Source organism: Heloderma suspectum, chromosome 1 (genome assembly GCF_057233095.1).
Source record: "Heloderma suspectum isolate Gila_16-S chromosome 1, 16-S_ref, whole genome shotgun sequence".
Taxonomy (NCBI): domain Eukaryota; kingdom Metazoa; phylum Chordata; class Lepidosauria; order Squamata; family Helodermatidae; genus Heloderma; species Heloderma suspectum.
Genome location: NC_139458.1, coordinates 12,423,250 through 12,446,951, shown reverse-complemented (window position 1 = coordinate 12,446,951; position 23,702 = coordinate 12,423,250). Strand labels below are relative to the sequence as shown.

Genomic DNA, 23,702 nt, shown 5'->3' with positions numbered 1-23,702 from the left:
GTGGTCTGGTACTCCCAACTCTTTCAGAATTTGCCAGAGTTTGTTGTGATCCACACAATCAAAGGCTTTAGCGTAGTCAATGAAGCAGAAAGCCAAAACACTTCCTCTTCCTAGGGGCTTCCCAAAAGAAGGCTGTCTTAGGTGTACCTGAGTGATAAACTATTTGTTTAAAGCAACACTGTTTTTAAAGAAAGAAAAATCCTTTTAAAATGACCATGCCGGGCCTGGAGCCCAGCTCACCCACCCCTAAGGCCATCCCTGGAAACCGTCCTTAAGGGACCCTGACCCCAGTCATGGAGGACTTCATAAGTCAGAACCTCCGCTTTGAATTGTGCCCAGAAACCCATTGGAAGACAGGACATAATATGATGTAAATATTAATAATTTTTTTAGTTTTGTCTACTAAGTGTAAATTAAATAAACACGCTTAATCAAAACTCAATTTTTAGGGCAGTGGAAAACTTTCCAGTTCACCTTTTTTTTTCATGAAACTCTTCCTAGCAGTCTGTCAAGATTCCCTTTTGTCCCTGCTGAACTTCAAATGCCAAATCAAAACACAGACAAGAGGCTTCTATCCACAGCTCTTTAATCCTGTTACTTCAATGGGTCATACAGATGCAAATTGTCAGTAACTCACAGTCTACAACGGAAATGCCTTCAGGGAGTTCAAAAGGAAGCTACAAAAGTTGAAAGTTGCCACCATTTGAGAAAAGGCGGGCAGGTTATCCTAACTTAAGGGGAAGATCTCCCTCTGTCTCATGAGGCCTCTACGTGTAGCTGTTCCCATCAGGCCAATCGGGCAGATTGCCTAAGCCCCGCCCCTGGCATCTCTCTTGGCTCTGCGTCGGCACCTGGCATCTAAGAATTCAGGCTCTCCAAGCCCCACCTCTCCCTGTTCGCTATCCCTCACGGGGGTGTGTGAAGAGAGGCCCTCTCGGTCCAGCTGGACTATTGAAACCTGAGGAGTCTGACCTGAGCTCAGATTCCCCAGGCACTGAATCTGCCCAGAGAGGCACCTGAGGAGTCTGTCTCTCCCTGTCTGGAAGAGTCTGGGAAAGTTCCTTCCCCACGTTTTGCGGTTCCTCTTCGGAATCTGAGCTAGTCTGCCACTGCCTATGCGCATAGGCACCCCTGACACAGTCCATGGACCCTGCTGCCTTAAAACAGGACAATCTAGACTTATAGGTGGTTATAGAAAACATTAAGGTCTAAAGCCATTCTCAAGATGTGAGCATTAAGATGGTGTTGGAATGTCTGAACCTATGTAATGAAACACTTTTGCACCCCTTAATACGTTGAGCCTTTTTACATGAGGTATTTATTATGCGCTTGTGATTCCTCACTCATAGTATTTTGCAAGTGTTTTATATGACAGTGTCATCCTCCAGGCCTCTCCTGTTCTTTGCAACCATTATCATGTTTTTTTCTTAATGGAAGTCTAGTATTTCTGTGAATATATAGGGCATGAAACCCTATATATTTTAGGGATGTACGAAAATTCCGCCATGGATCTCGGGGAGGCCGAATGCCAGCGCATTTGGCCCCCTGAAATCGGTGGCGGAATGGCCTGCCCCCCCACCCCCCCGGGGCGAGACTTACCTTGGGCAGATCTTCCTGGCGGCGGCGGCTCTGGCGGCGGCTCTGGCAGTGGCGGCGGCCAGTCTTCTGACCGGCCGCCGCCACCATTTCCAGTTTAAAAAAAAAACAAAAATGTGATAGGCTACGTAAATGTTTATGTAGCCTATCATGCCTGACTTTTAAAAAACAACAACATGCGTACGCAAATGGCGGCGGCCATGGCCGCCGCCATTTGCATTCCTTATTTTGGCACGTCTTAGTCTACATAAACATTTACGTAGACTAAGACTGCAAAAATAAGGGGAACGCAAATAGCGTAGCGTCCATGCCAAAATAAGGAATGTGCCAAAATAAGGAATGCAAATGACGGCCGCCATTTGCGTACGCACGTTGTTGTTGTTTTTTTAAGTCAGCCATGATAGGCTGTGTAAACATTTACGTAGCCTATCACGGCTGACTGCAGGGATGCAAACGGTGGTGGCTACCCTTACCTGGTCTCGCAGCTTGCTTCGCGGTGGGGGGGAGGCGCTTCGCTGCTCCCCCCGAAGTTCAGGCCGGGGGGGGAGGCGCCCCACCTCGCCCAGCCGAAATTCAGGCCGGGGGGTGGAGGCGTCCCGCCTCGCCCAGCCGAAATTCAGGCTGGGGAGAAGCGCCCCATCTCCCCGGCCGCGAAATACAAAAGTAAAGTTTAAAACAAAAAAACGCACACACGTGATAGGCTACGTAATGATTTACGTAGCCTATCACGGCTAGATTTACAAAGTCAGCCATGATAGGCTACGTAAATTGTTACGTAGCCTATCACGGGTGGCTTTTGGGGGGGGAGGAAGCGCGTATGCAAATGGCGGCGCCCATGGGCGCCGCCATTTGCGTTCCTTATTTGGGCCCGGGTAGTCTACGTAAAGATTTACGTAGACTACGGCGAAAATAAGGACAACGCAAATAGCGTTGCCCTTATTTTCGCCGTAGTCTACGTAAATCTTTACGTAGACTACAGGGACCAAATAAGGAATGCGAATGGCGGCTCCCTATGGCGGCCGCCATTTGCGTACGCGCTTTTTTTTTTTTCTTCAAAGTCACCCGTGATAGGCTACATGACGATTAACATAGCCTATCACGGCTGACTTTGCAGATCTAGCCGTGATAGGCTACGTTAATTGTTACGTAGCCTATCACAGGGGCGTTTTTTTTTTTCTTTTGAAGTTCGCGGCTGGGGAGACGGGGCGCTTCTCCCCGGCCTGAATTTCGGCCGGGCGAGGCGGGAAGCCTCCCCCCCGTCCTGAATTTCGGCCGGGCGAGGAGGGAAGCCTTCCCCCCCCCTGGCCTGAACTTCGGGGGGAGCAGCGAAGCGCCTCCCCCCCACCGCGAAGCAAGCTGCGAGACCAGGTAAGTGACTTTCGTGCACGCCTAATATATTTGCACAATTCCGCTATACCAACAGTGCCATCTAGTGGTTGTGTACTGGAACATATAGAAAGGCATAAAAAGAAAAATCCTGGGGAAAAATGCATGTGAAGGAGCCGATCTTAATCTCACAAAGAATCTAGAAGCAGAAGCTTTGGTAAAGTGGTGGATTAAAAGCTTTATGTAGAAAAGCTCATTGGCTTCTGTCAGAGATCTAAAAATAGTCCTAAATAGGGCAACAAGATTGCTAACAGGGACTGGACAGTTGTAACTACATTATGCCAGTGCTTTATATCTGCACTGGGTTCCAGTCTGTTTCCAGGCCCAAGTGAAAGTGCTGTTTTTAACCTCAAAAACCCCAAATGGCTTTGGTCCAGGTTACCTAATGGATCACCACCACCTTGAAGGATCCCCTACTTGGACGCCGAGATCTTTTTTGAAGGCTGCCCATGCCAAATGAAATGAGGTGGGCAACTACTAGAGAGGGCCTCTTCAGTGGCGGTGATCCGAGTTTGAAACACCCTCTCTGGAGAGGCACTTTTTGGTACCATGTGAAGACTCTTTTTTATTTTTCCAGGCCTTTTACCTTTTAATCTTAAATTATTTTAGTGATCTACAATGATGAAGGCAGAAAAATTGCCAGTGCTTTATTTTTCCATGGAAAATTTTCCATTTCATAAGTTCATCTGTAACAATGACTGGATGTCAGCTGCAAATACAATATTAGGCAAGCTTGGCAAGTTGTAATTAATGTTTTTCAGGCAATTGTCCCTAGCAGGTATGTGTGACAGAATACATATATGTCAATGAAATACGAATACGTTTCTGTGAATAGAACTATAAAGTAGTTACAGTGAACCTGAATGTGCTCCAACAACTGTAGCGCAGAAGAGAGTTGAACTGTGTTGAAATAGATGAGCGGTTCTCAGCATATCACGCATAGATCTTTCAGTTGCTTAAATTAATTAGTGCAGCCTTCCCCAACCTGGTGCCCTTCATGTTGACTGAAGGATGCTGTGAGTTGTAGTCCAACACATCTGGAAGGCACCAGGTTGGGGAACGCTGAATTAGTGTGTCAGCAGTTTTCAGTACTCACATTTCTTTCTTACATTTAAACAATGAGGGAAGTACAGTCAGGGCCAGAAATATTGGGACAAGGATAACTGTTTTGGCAGTTGGCCTCTGTACACCACCACATTGAAGTTGAAAGGAAACACACCCAGATGAGAGCGAAGTCAGGACTTTCAGCTGTAATGCAAGGGGTTTGGCAAAAGTGGGGCACTAACCATTCAGGAAGGACAGCCAGTGGCATACACACACACCCATTGTTGGTGGCTCATAAGTGATGGAACGAATGGCTGACAAGCAGCTGCGTGGCCAGGTGTGGCCTGTTTCCTGGGTGCCCCATGACCAATCAAATAGATAAAAGGCCTGGAGGTGGTTCTGAGTGTTACATTTGCATTTGGTAGCTGTTCACTGGAACGCCCAACATGAGGTCCAAAGAGGTGCCCATGCGAGTGAAGGAGGCCATCATTAGGCTGAGGAAACAAAATAAACCCATCAGAGAGAGAGCAAAAACAGTGGGAGTGGCCAGTACAACAGTTTGGAACATCCTGAAAAAGAAGGAATTAACTGGCAAGGTCAGCAACAGCAAAAGGCCTGGAAGACCACGGAAGACAACTAAAGCGGATGACCGCAGAATGCTGCTCATTGTGAAGAGGAACCCTTTCACAACATCTAGCCAGGTCAAGAACGCTCTTGCGGAGGTAGGCATGTCACTGTCAACTTCTACAGTCAAGAGGCGGCTTTATGAATGTAAATACAGAGGCTTCACAACAAAGTGCAAACCACTGGTAACGCTCAAGAACAGACAGGCCAGATTAGACTTTGCCAACAAACACCTAAAAAAGCCTGCCCCGTTCTGGAATAAGATTCTTTGGACTGATGAAACCAAGATTAACTTGTACCAGAATGATGGGAAGAGAAAAGTATGGAGAAGGAACGGAACAGCTCATGATCCAAAGCATACCACATCATCTGTCAATCATGGTGGAGGCAGTGTTATGGCATGGGCACATATGGCTGCCAATGGAACTGGGTCACTGGTGTTTATTGATGACCTGACTGCTGATAAAAGCAGCAGGATGAATTCTGACGTGTATAGGGCTATACTTTCTGCTCAGATTCAGCCGAATGCTGCCAAACTGATAGGACACCGCTTCATATTGCAGATGGATAATGACCCCAAACATACAGCAAAAGCTACCCAAGAGTTTTCAAGGCAAAGAAGTGGGATGTTCTTCAATGGCCAAGTCAGTCACCTGATCTCCACCCAATAGAGCATGCTTTTCACTTACTGAAGACAAGACTGAAGGCAGTTGTTGTTGTTGTTGTTGTTGTTCAGTCGTTCAGTTGTGTCCGACTCTTCGTGACCCCATGGACCATAGCACGCCAGGCCTTCCTGTCCTGCGCTCTCTCCCGGAGCGTGCTCAAGTTCATATTCATTGCATCTGTGATGCTATCTAGCCATCTCATCCTCTGCGGTCCCCTTCTCCTTTTGCCTTCAGTCTTTCCCAGCATCAGGGTCTTTTCCAGGGAGTTTTCTCTTCGCATTAGGTGGCCAAAATATTGGAGCTTCAGCTTCAGTATCTGTCCTTCCAATGAGCAGTCAGGGTTGATTTCCTTTAGGATGGACTGATTTGACCTCCTTGCAGTCCAGGGGACTCGTAAGAGTCTTCTCCAGCACCACAGTTCGAAAGCATCAATTCTTCGGCGCTCAGCCTTCCTTATAGTCCAGCTCTCACAGCCATACATTACTACTGGGAAAACCATAGCTTTCATTAGACGGACCTTTGTCGGCAAGGTGATGTCTCTGCTTCTTACTATGCTGTCTAGGTTGGCCATAGCTTTCCTCCCAAGGAGCAAGCGTCTTTTAATTTCATGGCTACAGTCACCGTCTGCGGTGATCTTGGAGCCCAAGAAAGTAAAATCTGTCACTGCTTCCATTTCTTCCCCTTCTATATGCCAGGAAGTGATAGGGCCAGATGACATGATCTTAGTTTTTTTAATGTTGAGTTTCAAACCAGCTTTTGCACTCTCCTCTTTCACCCTCAACAAGAGGCTCTTGAGATCCTCTTCGCTTTCTGCCATTAGGGTGGTATCGTCTGCATATCGGAGGTTGTTGATAATTCTCCCGGCAATCTTAATTCCGACCTCTGATTCATCCAACCCGGCATTTCTCATGATGTACTCTGCATATAAGTTAAATAAGCAGGGTGACAATATGCAGCCTTGTCGTACTCCTTTCCCAATTTTGAACCAATCGGTTGTTCCATCTCTGGTTCTTACTGTTGCTTCTTGACCCTCGTACAGGTTTCTCAGGAGACAGGTAAGGTGGTCTGGTACTCCCATCACTTTCAGAATTTGCCACAGTTTGTTGTGATCCACACAATCAAAGGCTTTAGCGTAGTCAATGAAGCAGAAATAGACGTTTTTCTGGAATTCTCTTGCTTTCTCCATGATGCAGCGAATGTTGGCGATTTGATCTCTAGTTCCTCTGCCTCTTCGAAACCCAGCTTGTACTTCCGGTAGTTCTCGGTTCACATACAGCTTGTAGGATTTTGAGCATCACCTTGCTGGCATGTGAAATGAGCGCAATTGTGCGGTAGTTTGAACACTCTTTGGCAGGCATTGCCCTTCTTTGGAATTGGAATGTAAACTGACCTTTTCCAGTCTTGTGGCCACTGTTGAGTGTTCCAGATTTGTTGGCATATTGAATGCAGCACTTTAACAGCATCACCTTTTAGGATTTTAAATAGCTCGGCTGGAATACTGTCATCTCCGCTAGCTTTGTTGTTACTAATGCTTCCTAAGGCCCACTTGACTTCACTCTCTAGGATGTCCGGCTCAAGTTCAGTGACCGCACTATCATGGCTATCAGGGACATTCAGATCTTTCCTATATAGTTCTTCTGTGTATTCTTGCCACCTCTTCTTAATCTCATCTGCTTCTGTTAGGTCCCTGCCTTCTTTGTCCTTTATCATGCCCGTCTTTGCACAAAACGTTCCCTTGAGATCTCCAATTTTCTTGAAGAGATCTCTAGTCTTTCCCATTCTGTTGTTTTCCTCGATTTCTTTGCATTGTTCATTTAAGAAGGCCTTCTTGTCTCTCCTTGCTATTCTCTGGAACTCTGCATTCAGTTGGGTATATCTTCCCCTTTCTCCTTTGCTTTTAGCTTCCCTTCTTTGCTCAGCTACTTGTAAAGCCTCATCAGACAGCCACTTTGCTTTCTTGCATTTCTTTTTCTTTGGGATGGATTTCGTTGCTGCCTCCTGAACAATGTTACGGACCTCCGTCCATAGTTCCTCAGGCACTCTGTCTATCAGGTCTAATCCCTGAAATCTATTCCTCACCTCCACTGTATATTCATCAGGGATATCATTTAGGTCATACCTGAACGGTTTAGTGGTTTTCCCGACATTCTTCAATTTCAGCCGAAATTTTGCAAGAAGCAGCTCATGATCTGAGCCACAGTCAGCTCCAGGTCTTGTTTTTACTGACTGTATGGAGCTTCTCCATCTTTGGCTGCAAAGGACATAATCAATCTGATTTCGATATTGACAATCTGGTGACGTCCATGTGTAGAGTCGCCTCTTGTGCTGTTGGAAAAGAGTGTTTGCTATGATCAGCGTGTTCTCTTGGCAAAACTCTATTAGCTTTTGTCCTGCTTCATTTTGTACACCAAGGCCATGCCTGCCTGTTATCCTGGTGATTTCTTGACTTCCTACTTTAGCATTCCAATCCCCTATGATGAAGAGGACATCTTTTTTTGGTGTTAGTTCTAGAAGGTGTTGTAGGTCTTCATAGAACCGATCAACCTCAGCTTCTTCAGCCTCAGTGGTTGGGGCATAGACTTGAATTACTGTGATGTTGAATGGTTTGCCTTGGATTCGTACTGAGATCATTCTATCATTTTTAAGATTGTACCCCAGTACTGCTTTTCCCACCCTTTTGTTGACTATAAGTGCTACTCCATTTCTTCTAAGGGATTCTTGCCCACAATAGTAGATATGATGGTCACCTGAATTAAATTCGCCCATGCCTGTCCATTTTAGTTAGCTGATTCCCAAGATGTCGATGTTCAATCTTGCCATCTCATGTTTGACCACCTCCAGCTTACCTTGATTCATTGATCTGACATTCCAGGTTCCTAAACAATATTGTTCTTTACAGCATCGGATTTTCTTTTCACCGCCAGACACATCCACAGCTGAGTGTCCTTTCGGCTTTGGCCCAGCCGCTTCACTCTTTCTGGCGCTACTTGGAAATACCCTCTGCTCTTCCCCAGTAGCATATTGGACACCTTCCGACCTGAGGGGCTCATCTTCCGGCGTCATATCTTTTAGCCTTGTGATACGTTCCATGGGGTTTTCTTGGCAAGAATACTGGAGTGGGTTGCCATTTCCTTCTCCAGTGGACCACATTTTGTCAGAACTCTCTGCCATGACCTGTCCATCTTGGGTGGCCCTGCACGGCATAGCTTATGGCTTCACTGAGTTACGCAAGCCCCTTCGCCACAACAAGGCAGTGATCCATGAAGGGGACTGAAGGCAGAAAGACCCACAAACAAGCAGCAGCTGAAGGCAGCTGCAGTAAAGGCCTGGCGGCAAAGCATCTCAAGGGAGGAAACTCAGCATTTGGTCATGTGCATGGGTTCCAGACTTCAGGCAGTCATTGACTGCAAAGGATTTTCATCCAGGTATTAAAGGTGATCCTTAAGTTTGAAATGATGTTGGTTTGTTCCATTACTTATGAGCCACCAACGATGGGGGTGTGTGTATGGCACTGGCTGTACTTCCTGAATGGTTAGTGCCCCACTTTTGTCAAACCCCTTGCATTACAGCTGAAAGTCCTGACTTCGCTCTCATCTGGGTGTGTTTCCTTTCAACTTCAATGTGGTGGTGTACAGAGGCCAACTGCCAAAACAGTTATCCTTGTTCCAATATTTCTGGCCCTGACTGTATGTACTATATGTACTTGAGAGACCACCTTCTCCCTTGTCAACCTGCCCAGTCACTGAAGTCATCAGATGAGATGCTCCTGGTGGTTCCACATGGACCTATTGCCCGATTAGGGTCCAACCAGAGTATAGCCTTCAGTGTGGTGGCTCCCTTTGTGTGGAACCCCTGCCTCTGGAGGTCAGGCAGGCACCAACATTGTATTGTTTTCAGGGCCTGCTGGAGGCATCTTTATTTCAAGAACCCTTCCTTGATTGGCCAGCCATGGCTTTTTATTGTATTCTGTTTTAAAAAACTTTTAAAATGCTGTTTTATTCTTTATATGTTTTAATATGGTGCTTTTATTCTTTTTATCTGTTAATTGTTCACCACTCTGGAATCTGTTTAGATGTGGAGTGATATATAAATGTTGTAAATAAATACATGTGCTATTGTCTTTTTAAAAAAAGAATGTCTACATAATATAACAGTTAAATCATATCAAGTGTGTTTTAATCCCCCCCTCAAATATTTCAGGTCACATACTTGTGGTGTATTGAGACAAAAAATTAACATGGGGTACTTTATTAGTTTTGTTGATTTTACTTGTCTTTAGTAAACATGCTAAATTAGATCACTATCTAGTGATTTTCTGATGCAAACTGAAAATGTTCCAATGCAAGTGACCCTATGCAAATTAGTCTAATTTGTATTGGAAAATTTTCCGGAAAATTTTCCAGTTAAAATGTTTCTGGAAAACCCACATCACTATATGGAAATTATGAATATATAGAAATATATAGAAATATATAGAAATTATGAAATCTTTTTTTAATCTTTTTTTATTTTATTTTTATAACTGAACTACCAGCAACATAATCAGAATCTTCAGTTTCCAACATTACAGTATTCTGGGGAAAAGAAAAAAGGGAGGATAGCAAAGAAGGAAGAAAAAAAAGAAAAAAGAAAAAAAAGGATTATATTAAACTTCAATAAGAACAAACCAAATATCCAAATATATATCCAATTGCAGGTTATACCTATACAGCATTCTTCCAGACATTGCAAGTATTATTAAATCTTCAATCCGCTATACCACAAACAGTAAACCTTATTTTTCAATATCATAACCTCAGTCTTATAGCAAAGGAACAGGAGCAAACAATCTATTTCCATTGGCCATATGTTACCATTCAGTTAACGCGTATTAATAAACATTAAAGGTTTAACCAACAAGAAATAGTAATAATTTATTTATTATTTATTTATTATTGCATTTATATCCCGCCTTTTTTCCTCTTGCAAGGAACCCAAGGCGGCTTACATTATCCTCCTCCTCTCCATTTTATCCTCACAACAACAACCCTGTGAGGTAGGTTGGGCTGAGAGTGTGTGACTGGCCCAAAGTCACCCAGTGAGCTTCCATGGCTGAGTGGGGACTAGAACCCAGATCTCCCAGCTCCCAGTCCAACACTCTTGCCACTACACCACACTGGCTCTCAATTATTATTATTAATAATAATAATCAATTATTAATAATAATAATAATTCCATAAAAATATTAATAATAATAATCAAAAGAAAAAAGTTTACACAGAAGATAAAAAGTAAAAAACAAAAGCAAATCATTTGTATATTTTCAGTAATATATCTAAAAATACATATGTGTACACATACATACTCATACAAATAGGCATTTTATTACAATATAACACAAAAAGAGAAAGAAAACAAAAATATGCAAACATTTACTCTGGCATACTGCCTAGACAACTTATCAGCTATAGCCCAAACAGCACTTCAAAAGAACAGTAAAGATGGCTAAGTTCCAACTCAGGAGGCTGAGAGATGGTTCCCTTGTTTTAATTTTAATACCAATTAAAAATGATTCTGCAACATCAGGATCCAAAAATCTTTAATCTGGCCTTTAAAAAGAATGCAAAATGTAGCCGGATATTTAATATGATGTTGCAGATTAATTTGCTTTGCCAAACTTCTCGCCTTGGTGAATTGCCTTCTGTCAGCGGAAAGAGCACGATCTTGTCATTTGCTGGTGCTCACCGAAGCTCACCTCATTCTCTTGCCAAATGCATAAGATAATTTTTATAGAGACTCATGAAAATTGAACACTAACAGTCCCAAAAGTCATAGAATCATAGAATAGTAGGGTTGGAAGAGGCCTACAAGGCCATCGAGTCCAACCCCCTGCTCAATGCAGGAATCCAAGTCACAGCATCCCTGACAGATGTCCAGCCTCGTCTTGAACGCCCCCAGTGTGGGAGAGCCCACCACCTCCCTAGGTCATTGGTTCCATTGTCGTATTGCTCTGACAGTCAGGACGTTTTTCCTGATGTTCAGCCGGAATCTGGCTTCCTGTCACTTGAGCCCATTATTCCGTGTCCTGCACTCTGGGATGATCGAGAAGAGATCCTGGCCTTCTTCTCTGTGACAACCTTTCAAGTACTTGAAGAGCTCTATCATATCTCCCCTCAGTCTTCTCTTCTCAAGGCTAAACATGCCCAGTTCTTTCAGTCTCTCTTCATAGGGTTTTGTTTCCAGTCCCCTGATCATCTTTGTTGCCGTCCCCTGAACCCTCTCCAGTTTGTCTGCATCCTTCTTAAAATGCGGTGCCCAGAACTGGACACAGTACTCCAGATGAGGCCTAACCAGTGCTGAGTAGAGGGAAACTAGTACTTCCTGGGATTTGGAAGCTATGCTTCTATTAATGCAGCCCAAAAGAGCATTGGCCTTTTTTGCAGCCACATCACATGGTTGGCACATATTCAGCTTGTGATCGACAACAATTCCAAGATCCTTCTTGCTTGTAGTGTTGTTGAGCCACGTATCCCCCATCTTGTAACTGTGCATTTGGTTTCTTTTTCCTAGGTGCAGAACTTGGCATTTATCCCTATTAAATGTCATTCTGTTGTTTTCTGCCCAGCGTTCCAGTCTATCAAGATCACTTTGAATTTTGTTTCTGTCTTCCAAAGTATTAGCTATCCCGCCCAATTTTGTGTCATCTGCAAATTTGATCAGCATTCCCTGCACCTCCTCCTCCAAGTCATTCATAAAAATGTTGAAGAGCACTGGGCCCAGGACTGAGCCCTGTGGTACCCCACTTGTTACCTCTCCCCAGTTTGAGAAGGTCCCATTGATAAGCACTCTTTGAGTCCGATTCTGTAGCTAACTGTGGATCCACCTGATCATTGTTTCATCTAGCCCATTTTGAGCTAGTTTGCTTATCAGGATATCATGGGGCACTTTGTTGAAAGCTTTGCTGAAGTCGAGGTATAGTATGTCTACAGCGTTCCCACGGTCCACAAGGGAGGTTACTTGATCAAAAAATGAGATCAGATTCGTCTGGCAGGATTTGTTTTTGACAAATCCATGTTGGCTTCGAGTAATCACTGCATTATTTTCAAGGTGTTTCCAGATGGATTGCTTTATCATCTGCTCCAGAATTTTCCCAGGGATGGATCTCATACTGACTGGTCTGTAGTTCCCAGGTTCCTCCTTTTCACCCTTTCTGAAGATAGGGACAACATTGGCCCTCCTCCAGTCCCCTGGCACTTCACCCGTCTGCCATGATTTCTCAAAGAGAATAGACAGCGGTTCTGAGAGTTCTTCTGCCAGTTCCTTTATGACTCTAGGATGCAGTTCATCTGGCCCTGGAGATTTGAACTCACTCAAAGTAATTAGGTGTTCCTTGACCTTATGCCTATCAATCTCAAGCTGCAATCCTGCCCCTTCAGCCTGTACTTCACCTTTGCCAGGGGGCTCATAGACCCTCTTTTGGGAGAAGACTGAGCCAAAGTAGGAATTGAGCACGTCTGCCTTTTCTTTGTCATCTGTTATAATTTTGCCATCCTTATTTAATAGCTGAACAACCATTTATGTCCTCTGTCTTTTACTATGTACGTAGCTGAAGAAAGCTTTTTTTGTTGTTTTTAGCATCCCTTGCTAACCTCAGCTCGTTCTCAGCTTTAGCCTTCCTGACGCCATCCTTGCATTTCTGTGCTACCTGCCTGTACTCTTCCTTTGTTACTTGGCCTTCTTGTTTTCAGGTCATCTCTAAGCTTTTTGTGAAGCCACATTGGCTTCTTCTGTTGTCTTCCACCTTTTTATTGGAATTGTTTGTAATTGTGCCTTGAGAATTTTCTTTTTTAAAAGCTCCCACCCATCTTGGACTCCTTTTCTCGTTAGAGTCACTTGCCATGGGACCTTACTGATCATTGTTCTGAGTTTATTAAAATCAGCTTTCCTAAAATCCAGGGTACGCATTTGACTACACTCGGCTTTTGCTTCCCTTAGAACCAAGAACTCAAGTACAACATGGTCGTTTCCCCCCAGAGTTCCTGTAACTGCTACTTGATCCACTAAGTCATCTCTGTTGGTTAGCATCAAGTCAAGGATAGCCAATCCTCTAGTTCCTTCCTCTACTTTCTGTAGGAGGAAGTTATCCGCCACACAAGTCAGGAATTTCCTGGAGGGGCCATGTTTTGCAGAATTTGTCTCCCAACAAATATCGGGGAAATTGAAATCCCCCATTACTACGACATCATGCTTCCTTGAAACATTGGCTATTTGCTTTTCAAAAGTTTCATCCTCGTCTTCTCCTTGATTGGGTGGCCGGTAGTAGACTCTGACCACCAGGTTCCTTCTATTCTTTGCTCCATTTATTTTGATCCAGATGCTCTCGATGGGGCTGCCAAGCTCATCCTCCTGTATTTCTGTGCAGAGATATGTATTTTTCCAATACAGTGCAACCCCACCTCCCTTTCTGTTCCTCCTGTTCTTTTTGAACAAGTTATATCCTTCAATTGCTGTATTTCAGTCATGAGAGTCATCCCACCAAGTCTCGGTGATACCTATCAAGTCATAATTTCCCTCTTGTATTAAGAGTTCAAGTTTGTTCTGTTTGTTTCCCATACTCTGGGCATTAGTATATAGACATCGAAGCCCATGTGCTTCATAGTCTGGCTTTCTTCCTACATGTGTCTGAAGACTATTATTCGGCGCTATTAGAGCTGTTCTCTCTGTTGCAGTGCATGCGCCTATATCCATTGTTACCCCCAACTTTACATCTCCTTTCCCCGTACAATTCAGTTTAAAGCCCTCCTGATGAAGTTCTTCATGCTGTGGCCAAACACATTCTTCCCAGCCTTTGTGAGGTGCAACCCGTCCCTTGCCAACAGCCCATCTTCCAGGAAGTATAGCCCATGGTCCCAGAATCCAAATCTCTCTCGTCGGCCCACCTTCATAGCCAGTCATTCACCTGGAGTATTTTTCATTCCCTTTCTATCCCTCTTCTAACTACTGGAAGGATGGGTGAGAAAACTATCTGGGCCCCAAAGTTCTTGAGTTGCCTTCCCAAAGCTTCAAAGTCTGATGTGATTTCTTCATAGCTCCGCTTGGTGGTATCATTTGTTCCCACATGGATGAGAAGAAAGAGGTACTTGTCAGTGGGCTTTATGAGTGCAGGCAACCTTTCAGTCACGTCTCTAATCTGTCCTTCCGGGAGACAACATACCTGGCGAGTCCACGGGTCTTCACGACATACTTGGGTCTCAATCCCACACAGCAAGGAGTCTCCCATTACTACTACTCTTCTCTTCTTGTAGCTGTAGGCCTTGGTTTCATCGCCTCTGCTTGGCTGACCTGCAGCCTCTTGCTCACTCTCATGCAGGTTCCCCTGTGATTCTTCCTCTGCAGGCTGTCCTCCAGTCTCATCCTCAAGTACCTGGAATCAGTTCCACAGCTCCACTGCTTCCACTGGTGCAGAGTGACGTCTAGTTATTCTTCTCCTGTCACCCTTTTCCAGGGAGTATCCTCTACTCCATTTTTCTTCACCTCAGCATTTCCCACTTCTGCCTCATCTTGCTGTTGCTCTTCAAGCTTCTGGTCTTCACTTTGCTACTGTAGTTCCCTCATTCTGTCCAAGAACTCTTCGTGTTCTCTTATTCCCCGGAGGGTCGACAGTCGCCGCTCCAGTCCACTTACTTTTTCTTCTAGCAGCATGATCAACTTGCCCTTGCTGCAGGTGTAGGCCATGTTGTTCTTAGACAAGAAAACAAACATTGCACACACCTTGCAGGTCACCACCACTGGAGAGTCTTGTCCTTCCATAGTCCCTTAAGTGCCACGTATTGAACCAGGAACATGATATGCATGCTCAATATCAAGTAAAAAATCAGATGGTAAAGCAAATAGCTCATGCAAAGGTTTATCCATAAATTCAGCCTCAGTTCATGAGCTTCTTGTTGCAAAATTTCAGCTTAAATTGAAGAATGTAGGGAAAACCACTAAACCATTCAGGTATGACCTAAATCATATCCCTGATGAATATACAGTGGAGGTGAGGAATAGATTTAAGGGATTAGACCTGATAGACAGAGTGCCTGAGGAACTATGGGCGGAGGTCTGTAACATTGTTCAGGAGGCAGCAACTCAATCCATCCCAAAGAAAAAGAAATGCAAGAAAGCCAAGTGGCTGTCTGAGGAGGCTTTACAAGTAGCTGAGCAAAGAAGGGAAGCGAAAAGAAAGGGAGAAAGGGGAAGATATATCCAACTGAATGCAGAGTTCCAGAGAATAGCAAGGAGAGACAAGAAGGCCTTCTTAAATGAACAATGCAAAGAAATCGAGGAAAACAACAGAATGGGAAAGACTAGAGATCTCTTCAAGAAAATTGGAGATCTCAAGGGAACGTTTTGTGCAAAGACGGGCATGATAAAGGACAAAGAAGGCAGGGACCTAACAGAAGCAGATGAGATTAAGAAGAGGTGGCAAGAATACACAGAAGAACTATACAGGAAAGATCTTCATGTCCCTGATAGCCATGATAGTGCGGTCACTGAACTTGAGCCGGACATCCTCGAGAGTGAAGTCAAGTGGGCCTTAGGAAGCATGACTAACAACAAAGCTAGCGGAGATGACAGTATTCCAGCTGAGCTATTTAAAATCCTAAAAGATGCTGCTGCTAAAGTGCTGCATTCAGTATGCCAGCAAATCTGGAACACTCAGCAGTGGCCACAAGACTGGAAAAGGTCAGTTTACATTCCAATTCCAAAGAAGGGCAATGTCAAAGAGTGTTCAAACTACCGCACAATTGCGCTTATTTCACATGCCAGCAAGGTGATGCTCAAAATCCTACAAGCTAGGCTTCAGCAGTATGTGAACCGAGAACTACCAGAAGTACAAGCTGGGTTTCGAAGAGGCAGAGGAACTAGAGATCAAATCGCCAACGTTCGCTGGATCATGGAGGAAGCAAGAGAATTCCAGAAAAACGTCTATTTCTGCTTCATTGACTACGCTAAAGCCTTTGATTGTGTGGATCACAACAAACTGTGGCAAATTCTGAAAGTGATGGGAGTACCAGACCACCTTACCTGTCTCCTGAGAAACCTGTACGAGGGTCAAGAAGCAACAGTAAGAACCAGAGATGGAACAACTGATTGGTTCAAAATTGGGAAAGGAGTACGACAAGGCTGCATATTGTCACCCTGCTTATTTAACTTTTATGCAGAGTACATCATGAGAAACGCCGGGTTGGATGAATCACAGGTCGGAATTAAGATTGCCGGGAGAATTATCAACAACCTCCGATATGCAGACGATACCACTCTAATGGCAGAAAGCAAAGAGGGTCTAAAGAGCCTCTTGTTGAGGGTGAAAGAGGAGAGTGCAAAAGCTGGTTTGAAACTCAACATTAAAAAAACTAAGATCATGGCATCTGGCCCCATCACTTCCTGGCATATAGAAGGGGAAGAAATGGAAGCAGTGACAGATTTTACTTTCTTGGGCTCCAAGATCACCGCAGACGGTGACTGTAGCCATGAAATTAAAAGACGCTTGCTCCTTGGGAGGAAAGCTATGGCAAACCTAGACAGCACAGTAAGAAGCAGAGACATCACCTTGCTGACAAAGGTCCATCTAATCAAAGCTATGGTTTTCCCAGTAGTAATGTATGGCTGTGAGATCTGGACTATAAGGAAGGCTGAGTGCCGAAGAATTGATGCATTCGAACTGTGGTGCTGGAGAAGACTCTTACGAGTCCCCTGGACTGCAAGGAGGTCAAATCAGTCCATCCTAAAGGAAATCAACCCGGAGTGCTCATTGGAAGGACAGATACTGAACTGAAGCTCAAATATTTTGGCCACCTAATGCGAAGAGAAAACTCTCTGGAAAAGACCCTGATGCTGGGAAAGACTGAAGGCAAAAGGAGAAGGGGACGACAGAGGATGAGATAGCTAAATAGCATCACCGATGCAATGAATATGAACTTGAGCACACTCCGGGAGAGAGCGCAGGACAGGAAGGCCTGGCGTGCTATGGTCCATGGGGTCACGAAGAGTCGGATACGACTGAACAACAAAAATATTAGTAGCCACGCCTTTAATACCAAGGATACGTAGATTCGCTCTATGTGTGCAGGCCTTCAGTTAAGAAATTCAAGCAGACAAAATATTATGAGACGCTTCGATGGCCATTTAATGAGCCATAACCTGATCTTCAAGAGCATTAACCTTCGATTCCATCTTTTGAAAAGAGATATTAATTAAATCCACATCCCCCTGAAGGGCAGTAATTGAGTCCTGAATTGTTTCAAGTTTCTTTGACTGCTCTGGTAGCTGAGAAGACATAGTTTTTATCAAAGCAAGCAACTCCTCTTCATCTCCGGCATTTCTAGAAACCTTTGCCGAGGGCGCAATTGGGGGGGGGGGTAGGTGGCATTCTCAAGCCTTTCTTTTTTTCCTTTGGTACTGCCATCCTCCACTTTCAAAAGCACAACAAGCAAGTATGATTGCAGAAACAAAACAAACAAACACTTACACAGATATAATTAGAAGTCCTCAGATATCGCTGGTAGTTTAAATTCAGAAACACTATTTGGAGCTGTTTGTCCTTATGTCTTCTAATTGCTTAGGAGTTTCAAACAGCATTCAGTAGATGACACTCCGGCATTTAATCTTAGATTTCAGCCCCTCTGTTTCTCCGCAGAAGCAGCTGTTCTTCCAAGATTTCATCCAGATGGTAATGTAAGCTTCCCCTTGTAATTCCAGGGGAAGATAAAAAGGTTTCTCAACCTTTTCACATCTGTTTGAGATATGCAACCTGCGGAGCACTGCAAGTCACTGCAGGACGCCATGACTCCAACCGGATATCCCCCCAGAAATTATGAAATTTCTGATGCTGCGTTGAGTTTTATTACATTTGTTTGATCTTCTGCTGCTGGTTTTTATGCTGTATTTAGCCACCTGAGAACTTTTGTTAATAGGTGGCATATAAATGTTGTAAAATAAATAAGACCTTTCTGGCCTGATGGCCCATTTGCCTGCTATTGTGACTTAACTAAAACAATGAGACTGACACTTACAGGAGCGTTTCTCCTTCTGTTTGTTTACAGAATTACAAGAAGAAAAGCGCACACTAACCAAGTCCATAGAACGGTCACTAAAGGAGTGTGGCAAACTCAAAAGGCAAAAGGTAATAGCCCGGGCATAAAATGTATTCTTTTAAGCATCATGATTCTTGCCAGGTCTGTTTCTAGGATGGCCATTCCCTTATCCAGATAATCCAAGGGTAAATTCATACTGACCTTGATATTGCAGACCACCAAAGGCACCAATAGCTTTTATTCTATTTTGCTATCATGTACTGTCTATCATCCAAAAGTTGTTTCAATGTTTGGCAGACTCAAGCGAGGAATGAAATAAAGAAGAACAGGGAATTAGCATTTGACCAGTTGAAAATGTTTACATATTCTCTGAAGTTTATTGAGAAAGACAACTATGAGGCGGACAGACGGCTCTACATTTTGAACGCAGAAAATGCCAGATTAAGAGCAGTGAGTACTTTGAGTGTGGCACGTCAGCACCCAGGCCCACATCTTCAAAAATGGCAGCACAGAGCAAAACCTTAAAGGCCAGGGAGGGGGATTTGAAAATATTATTTTGTACTTTATTTGAGCCTTTGAATATTTTTTTGATGCAGCAAGGGATCTCCGTATTCTTTGTAAAGCCATCAAATTGTAAATCATAGGTGAAGTTGACACTAACCTGGTTCACACAACATGACAAACCAGAGTATGGGTTGAGTATGGGTTGAATATGGGTTGAAATGTGGGTTGTCATTGAACCATGGATTATCCTTGAACCATGGGTTGTTGTGTTGTGTGAACCTTGCCATGCTGTTGTTAACCACAAATAACCTACAGTTTACAAGGCAACAACAAACCATGGGTTCTTGTGGGCTGTTCGTGGGTTATTTATTTATGGTATTTTTATCCCACTCCTCAGCCAAAAAAGGCTCCTGGAGTAGCTTACAATCAATGAATGAAGAAGACAGTCCCTGCCCTCAGGCTTACAACCTAAAAAAGACACGACCCACAAGGAAAAGGCGATGGGGAGGGAAGGGGGGGGAATTACATAGACTGTCAGCAGGGGTGGTGGGATGGCCCTGCTCCCCCCTCTCATCCCCCAAAGGAGGGGCAGTCCAAGCGGAGCAGGCCCTGATGTTCCCTTTGCCTGCTCCTGTCTCCCTTGCTCCTTCTTCCCCACAGGGCTGTGGATGTCAGTTAGCCCTGCAAGGGGTGGGGGAGTCCAACTGGAGCAGGCCCCGTTGTTCCCTTGGTTTGTTAGCAGCTGGGTTCACACAAAACAGCAATCCATGGTTCAATGACAACCCATACTCAACTCATACACGGGCTTGTAGTGTTGTGGGAATCCAGCCACTGTGGCTTTTGGTCTCAACAAACCCTGGGAATCTCCAGCCCTTTCCAGAAAGGCATTCTTAGGTGTTTGCTGTCAGCTTTATTTGTTAATTTACATTGATGGGCTATAGAAATTATGAAATTTCTGACGCTGCTTTGAATTCAATTAACTTTGTTTTTATCCTCTGCTGCTGTTTTTTATGCTGTATTTAGTTTATGGTTTTATGTTGTATGTCTCAGTTCTCTTGTCAGCCACATGAGAACTTTTGTTAATACGTGGCATGTAAATGTTGTAAAATAAATAAGACCCTTTTGGTCTGATGGCCCCTTTGCCTGTTCTCAATGCGCTGCCAGTTTCATGAAGAGTGTCATGCTCAAGCTGATTGGATCTTAGGCTCCCTTGACTGGATTCTGGATTCATTTGTGCTCTGCATAGTACTGTGATCATCTTACTACCCTTTCTATCACCTTTGACCTCAGTGTTTGTAAAACATGTTTTTCTTGCTTTCAGTACAGGGTATGTAAGCCTACTCACTTTAGGTGTCTGTCATGCATCTAACAACGTGAGCCACCTGGCCCATGAAAGCTTATGCCACAACAAACATGTTAGCCTTTTCAGGTGCCACACCTGGCTCTTGGTTGTTTATATGTGCCATGGTGTTGAGGATATGCTGCTTTGGATTTTTACTTCCTTGGAATCTTTTGCTTCCAAATCAGGTTTCTGGCACACACTGATGTTATGGCATGAAAGTGTGCGGACATTGTTTGCTCCAGGGAGGAGAGACTTGGGGAGATCTTCTGCAGCAGAAGCGGGCAGGCCGTGGGCCTGAGCTGTATTTTAGGTGCCCAGTGGGATCTTTGGCAGGCTCCGCCCCTTTAAAAGTGCTTTGAAGCCTCTTCAAGAGCACTTTGAGCCTGTGGATCCAGCCTGATCCATGGGGCAGCTCTACACCTGCAATTTATTGCACATTCATGATTGGCCAGTCATGGAAGTTTGCAGGTCTGTTACACAACGTTGTAAACTTCCAGTGATTTTCCCGCTATTTCCCTCTGCCTATCCCATGTTATCCCCAAATGGAAAATATGCAGTATTTTTTCAGCCTGCACAACAGGAGCGCCATGGCCTGCCCATGTACTTCTCCCATCGTGCGAAAAACCCACTTTGTTTGGGGTTGTTGGGGGTGTGGTCATGATGATGACGGCAGTGATGTTGGGGTGGTGGGAGTGTCAGTGTACTGACCTGCTGCCATGCCCTGACTAAATGTAATGCACTGGCTTTTGCTCCCGACTTCAGCTGCTCACTCTGCAATGCAGAATGGCCGGCATGCCAACATTCCCACAGTTCTCTGGGAAACATAGCCCCTGTGGGGGCGGGGTTCAGGCAGTTCGGAGGAGGTTGCTGTCCACCCACATTGTGTGTCAATCACAACCAAACCATCAGTAATCTCCAAGTGGAGGGAAAGGGGCAGGAATCAGGGAGGAAATTTCGTGACGCCCCCAGTGTGTGTAATGGCTTTTCATGGAAAAGTAGCCACTCCATGAAAAGGTAAGGAACAGAATATAATGAGATACAAACAACTGTGTAAAGCAGCCCATCTAATCCCACAATGAAACCAGATGGAGAAAACCCTGGTATTGATGCAGATTCTGCCCCCATGTGATGAACCCCATGGTTTCAAAAGGCAACCCGGCCTGGCTGAGGACAAAACAGTACATTCCCAGTCAGAGCAGGGAGTGCTTTGAAAGTGCAGAGAAAGGAAGAGAGACTGGGTATGGATGACACATCAACCCACGATGGTTTATTTTCCTAAGTAACCCCTGATGCCTTAGTGTGTCTTCTGTGAGCTCTTTTTCTCACCCACAGTGGGTTATTTCCCCCAAATAAGCCACCTGGGAACCTATGGTCTGCAGTAAGGGTTATTTCACCTATGGTGAGTTAGTGTGTCGTCTGTTGCGCCAGCATGGGTTATGGAGATCACCTACAGAGCTGCTTGGCAAGAATGGCCAAAAACGTTGCTGTCACTCTGCTTCTCTCCAGTGATCTCTGAGAAAACTTGTTTTCCTGCCACATTCAGCCATGCCTCCTATTCCAAACAAGTTCCCCCCACCCACTTGCTGTTCCCAAATGGTTTCATGTGTGGATAAATCCTCCCTTTTCCATGAAAATGCAAAGTCCCACATTTATCCAGTAGTGCATGTGGTGGCTCCACATAAGGGAAACCTGGACATTAAATTTTGTTCCATTCCTGCAAACTTTCAAGGAGTTAGAGCCCGCCCCACTTTTTGCTGCACATGGGCAGAGAAAGGGCACCCCGCAAATGCCTGAAAATCCACAAAGGAAGCTGGGATACCTGCCCGGCTGAGCAGGAGGACTACAGAGGGAAGCGGGTCAAGGGGGAAAGAAACTATGCTTTGTAGCTTATTTGCCAGATGGTCTGTGTAGTTTATAAGCCACCATGGCTTAACATGACGTGTGGCCAGCCCCAAAATGTGAGGTGGTGATGACCTTAAAAGGAGGGGAGGGGGTGCTGATAATCTTAAAATCATCACCATCCCAAACTTGTTTTGTCTGTAACAATTCTTAAGAGAGAAACAGTCTGAGATGGTGGTAATCTTCAGAAAAAGAATATGGGTTTCTCTGGCTCCACCCACTTTAGCCTTGCCCACCACAGGCAATGAGCCCCGGAAAAATTACCTCCACGGGAATGTGTTCCTCGGTGGAAAAGAGGGTGTCCACTCCTGTTCTGTATCCTTCTTCATTAGAACAAATTATGTAGCTTTAAGACTAGGTACCTGGACTGGCTTTTTTTCCTCTCCCCTCCCGTTTCCTTTTGTATTGTTTATATTAGATTTTGAGCTTGCATTTTTTAATCTCTGTACATCACTTAGGAAAATTAAGGTACTTTATAAACGATTAATAAGATATGTCAGATGCTGACACAAATCGGTGGATTTTTCCCTCTACAGGGCATTGCATATCTCAAAGAAGATATTTCCACAATCGACAGTGAGGCAAAAGTCTATCAGTCAAAGAGACAACAAATCCAGAAAGATAAGAGTGCCCTTTATGGTAAGTGACATGTGGCATGAAATCGATAGCTGCGATACAAAACATGAAACGAAAACCCTTGTTGAAAAGGAATATCTTCAGCAATTTGGGCCAATGCTTGTTTTGTCTGAGGAGCTTTTAAGGATGTAGCTTCATGGCTGCTTTTCCCTCAGACCTGGTCCATGCTCAGCTGTCAAAACAATCCTCACTGCACTGTGGCTCCAAAATGTGCACACTGCGTGATCAACCACATGCTCAAGTCTGAATGGCTGTAAGCATGAGATGACATTAGCACCGAGACATTGGGTGCACTGTTTTGGGGTTTTTTTTAGAACATGGGGCTCCTTATGGCTGTGCCAGATCAGCAGAAACAAAAAGTGGAGCAGCCCACCAGGCACAGTCCCTGCTAATTGGGGAGTGATAACAGCTGGAGTTGGTGAGGAGTTCCAGCCTCTTGGAGGCAAGGGCGGCCCACCCAGGGGCTGAACCAGTGATTGGCTGAAGGAAAATCTGCCCTGGGTTGCCAGGGCTAGGCTTTAAAAGAGGGCTGCAGTCGAGGCATGGCGTTTCCCTTCATCCTGGTGGTCCTGGACCTGCAGGTGGCTGGTTGCTATCTGGGGAGATCCATACTTGGGTATGTAAGGAGAGGCCAGGTAGATTTAGTATTTTGCTTGGATGTGAGTTCACGAAGCTCTCTGTTTATAGTTAAGTGATTTGGCTTTGGACCCTCTTGTGTAACTTGCTACTTCCATTCTTCCCTTTCCCTCTACCCCTTTATTTTGATCTTGATAAACCTTTATCCAACCTTTAGTTGGTGTGATCTCTCTGCATAACCTCAGTGCCAATTTCAGTGCCTCTTGGCATAAGAGGATGGCTACTGGGTATTTTGGGGGACTGAAAGGCTGGGTTTGGCCAGTCCCTTTTTTGGGGGAAGGGGATCCTGGGATTGGGTCCTGAGCGGTCCTC

At 44.6% G+C, this 23,702-nt stretch overlaps 1 protein-coding gene across 1 annotated transcript in view; it reads left to right on the top strand.

The window, feature by feature from the left end:
- Positions 1-23,702, top strand: part of CCDC175 (coiled-coil domain containing 175) — a 77,152-nt gene that overhangs the window by 47,877 nt on the left and 5,573 nt on the right. The window contains exons 15-17 of the mRNA XM_084836048.1: positions 18,383-18,462; positions 18,671-18,823; positions 22,655-22,757. Coding sequence (XP_084692174.1) covers positions 18,383-18,462; positions 18,671-18,823; positions 22,655-22,757 — 336 coding nt within the window. The remainder of the gene's footprint in view (positions 1-18,382; positions 18,463-18,670; positions 18,824-22,654; positions 22,758-23,702) is intronic.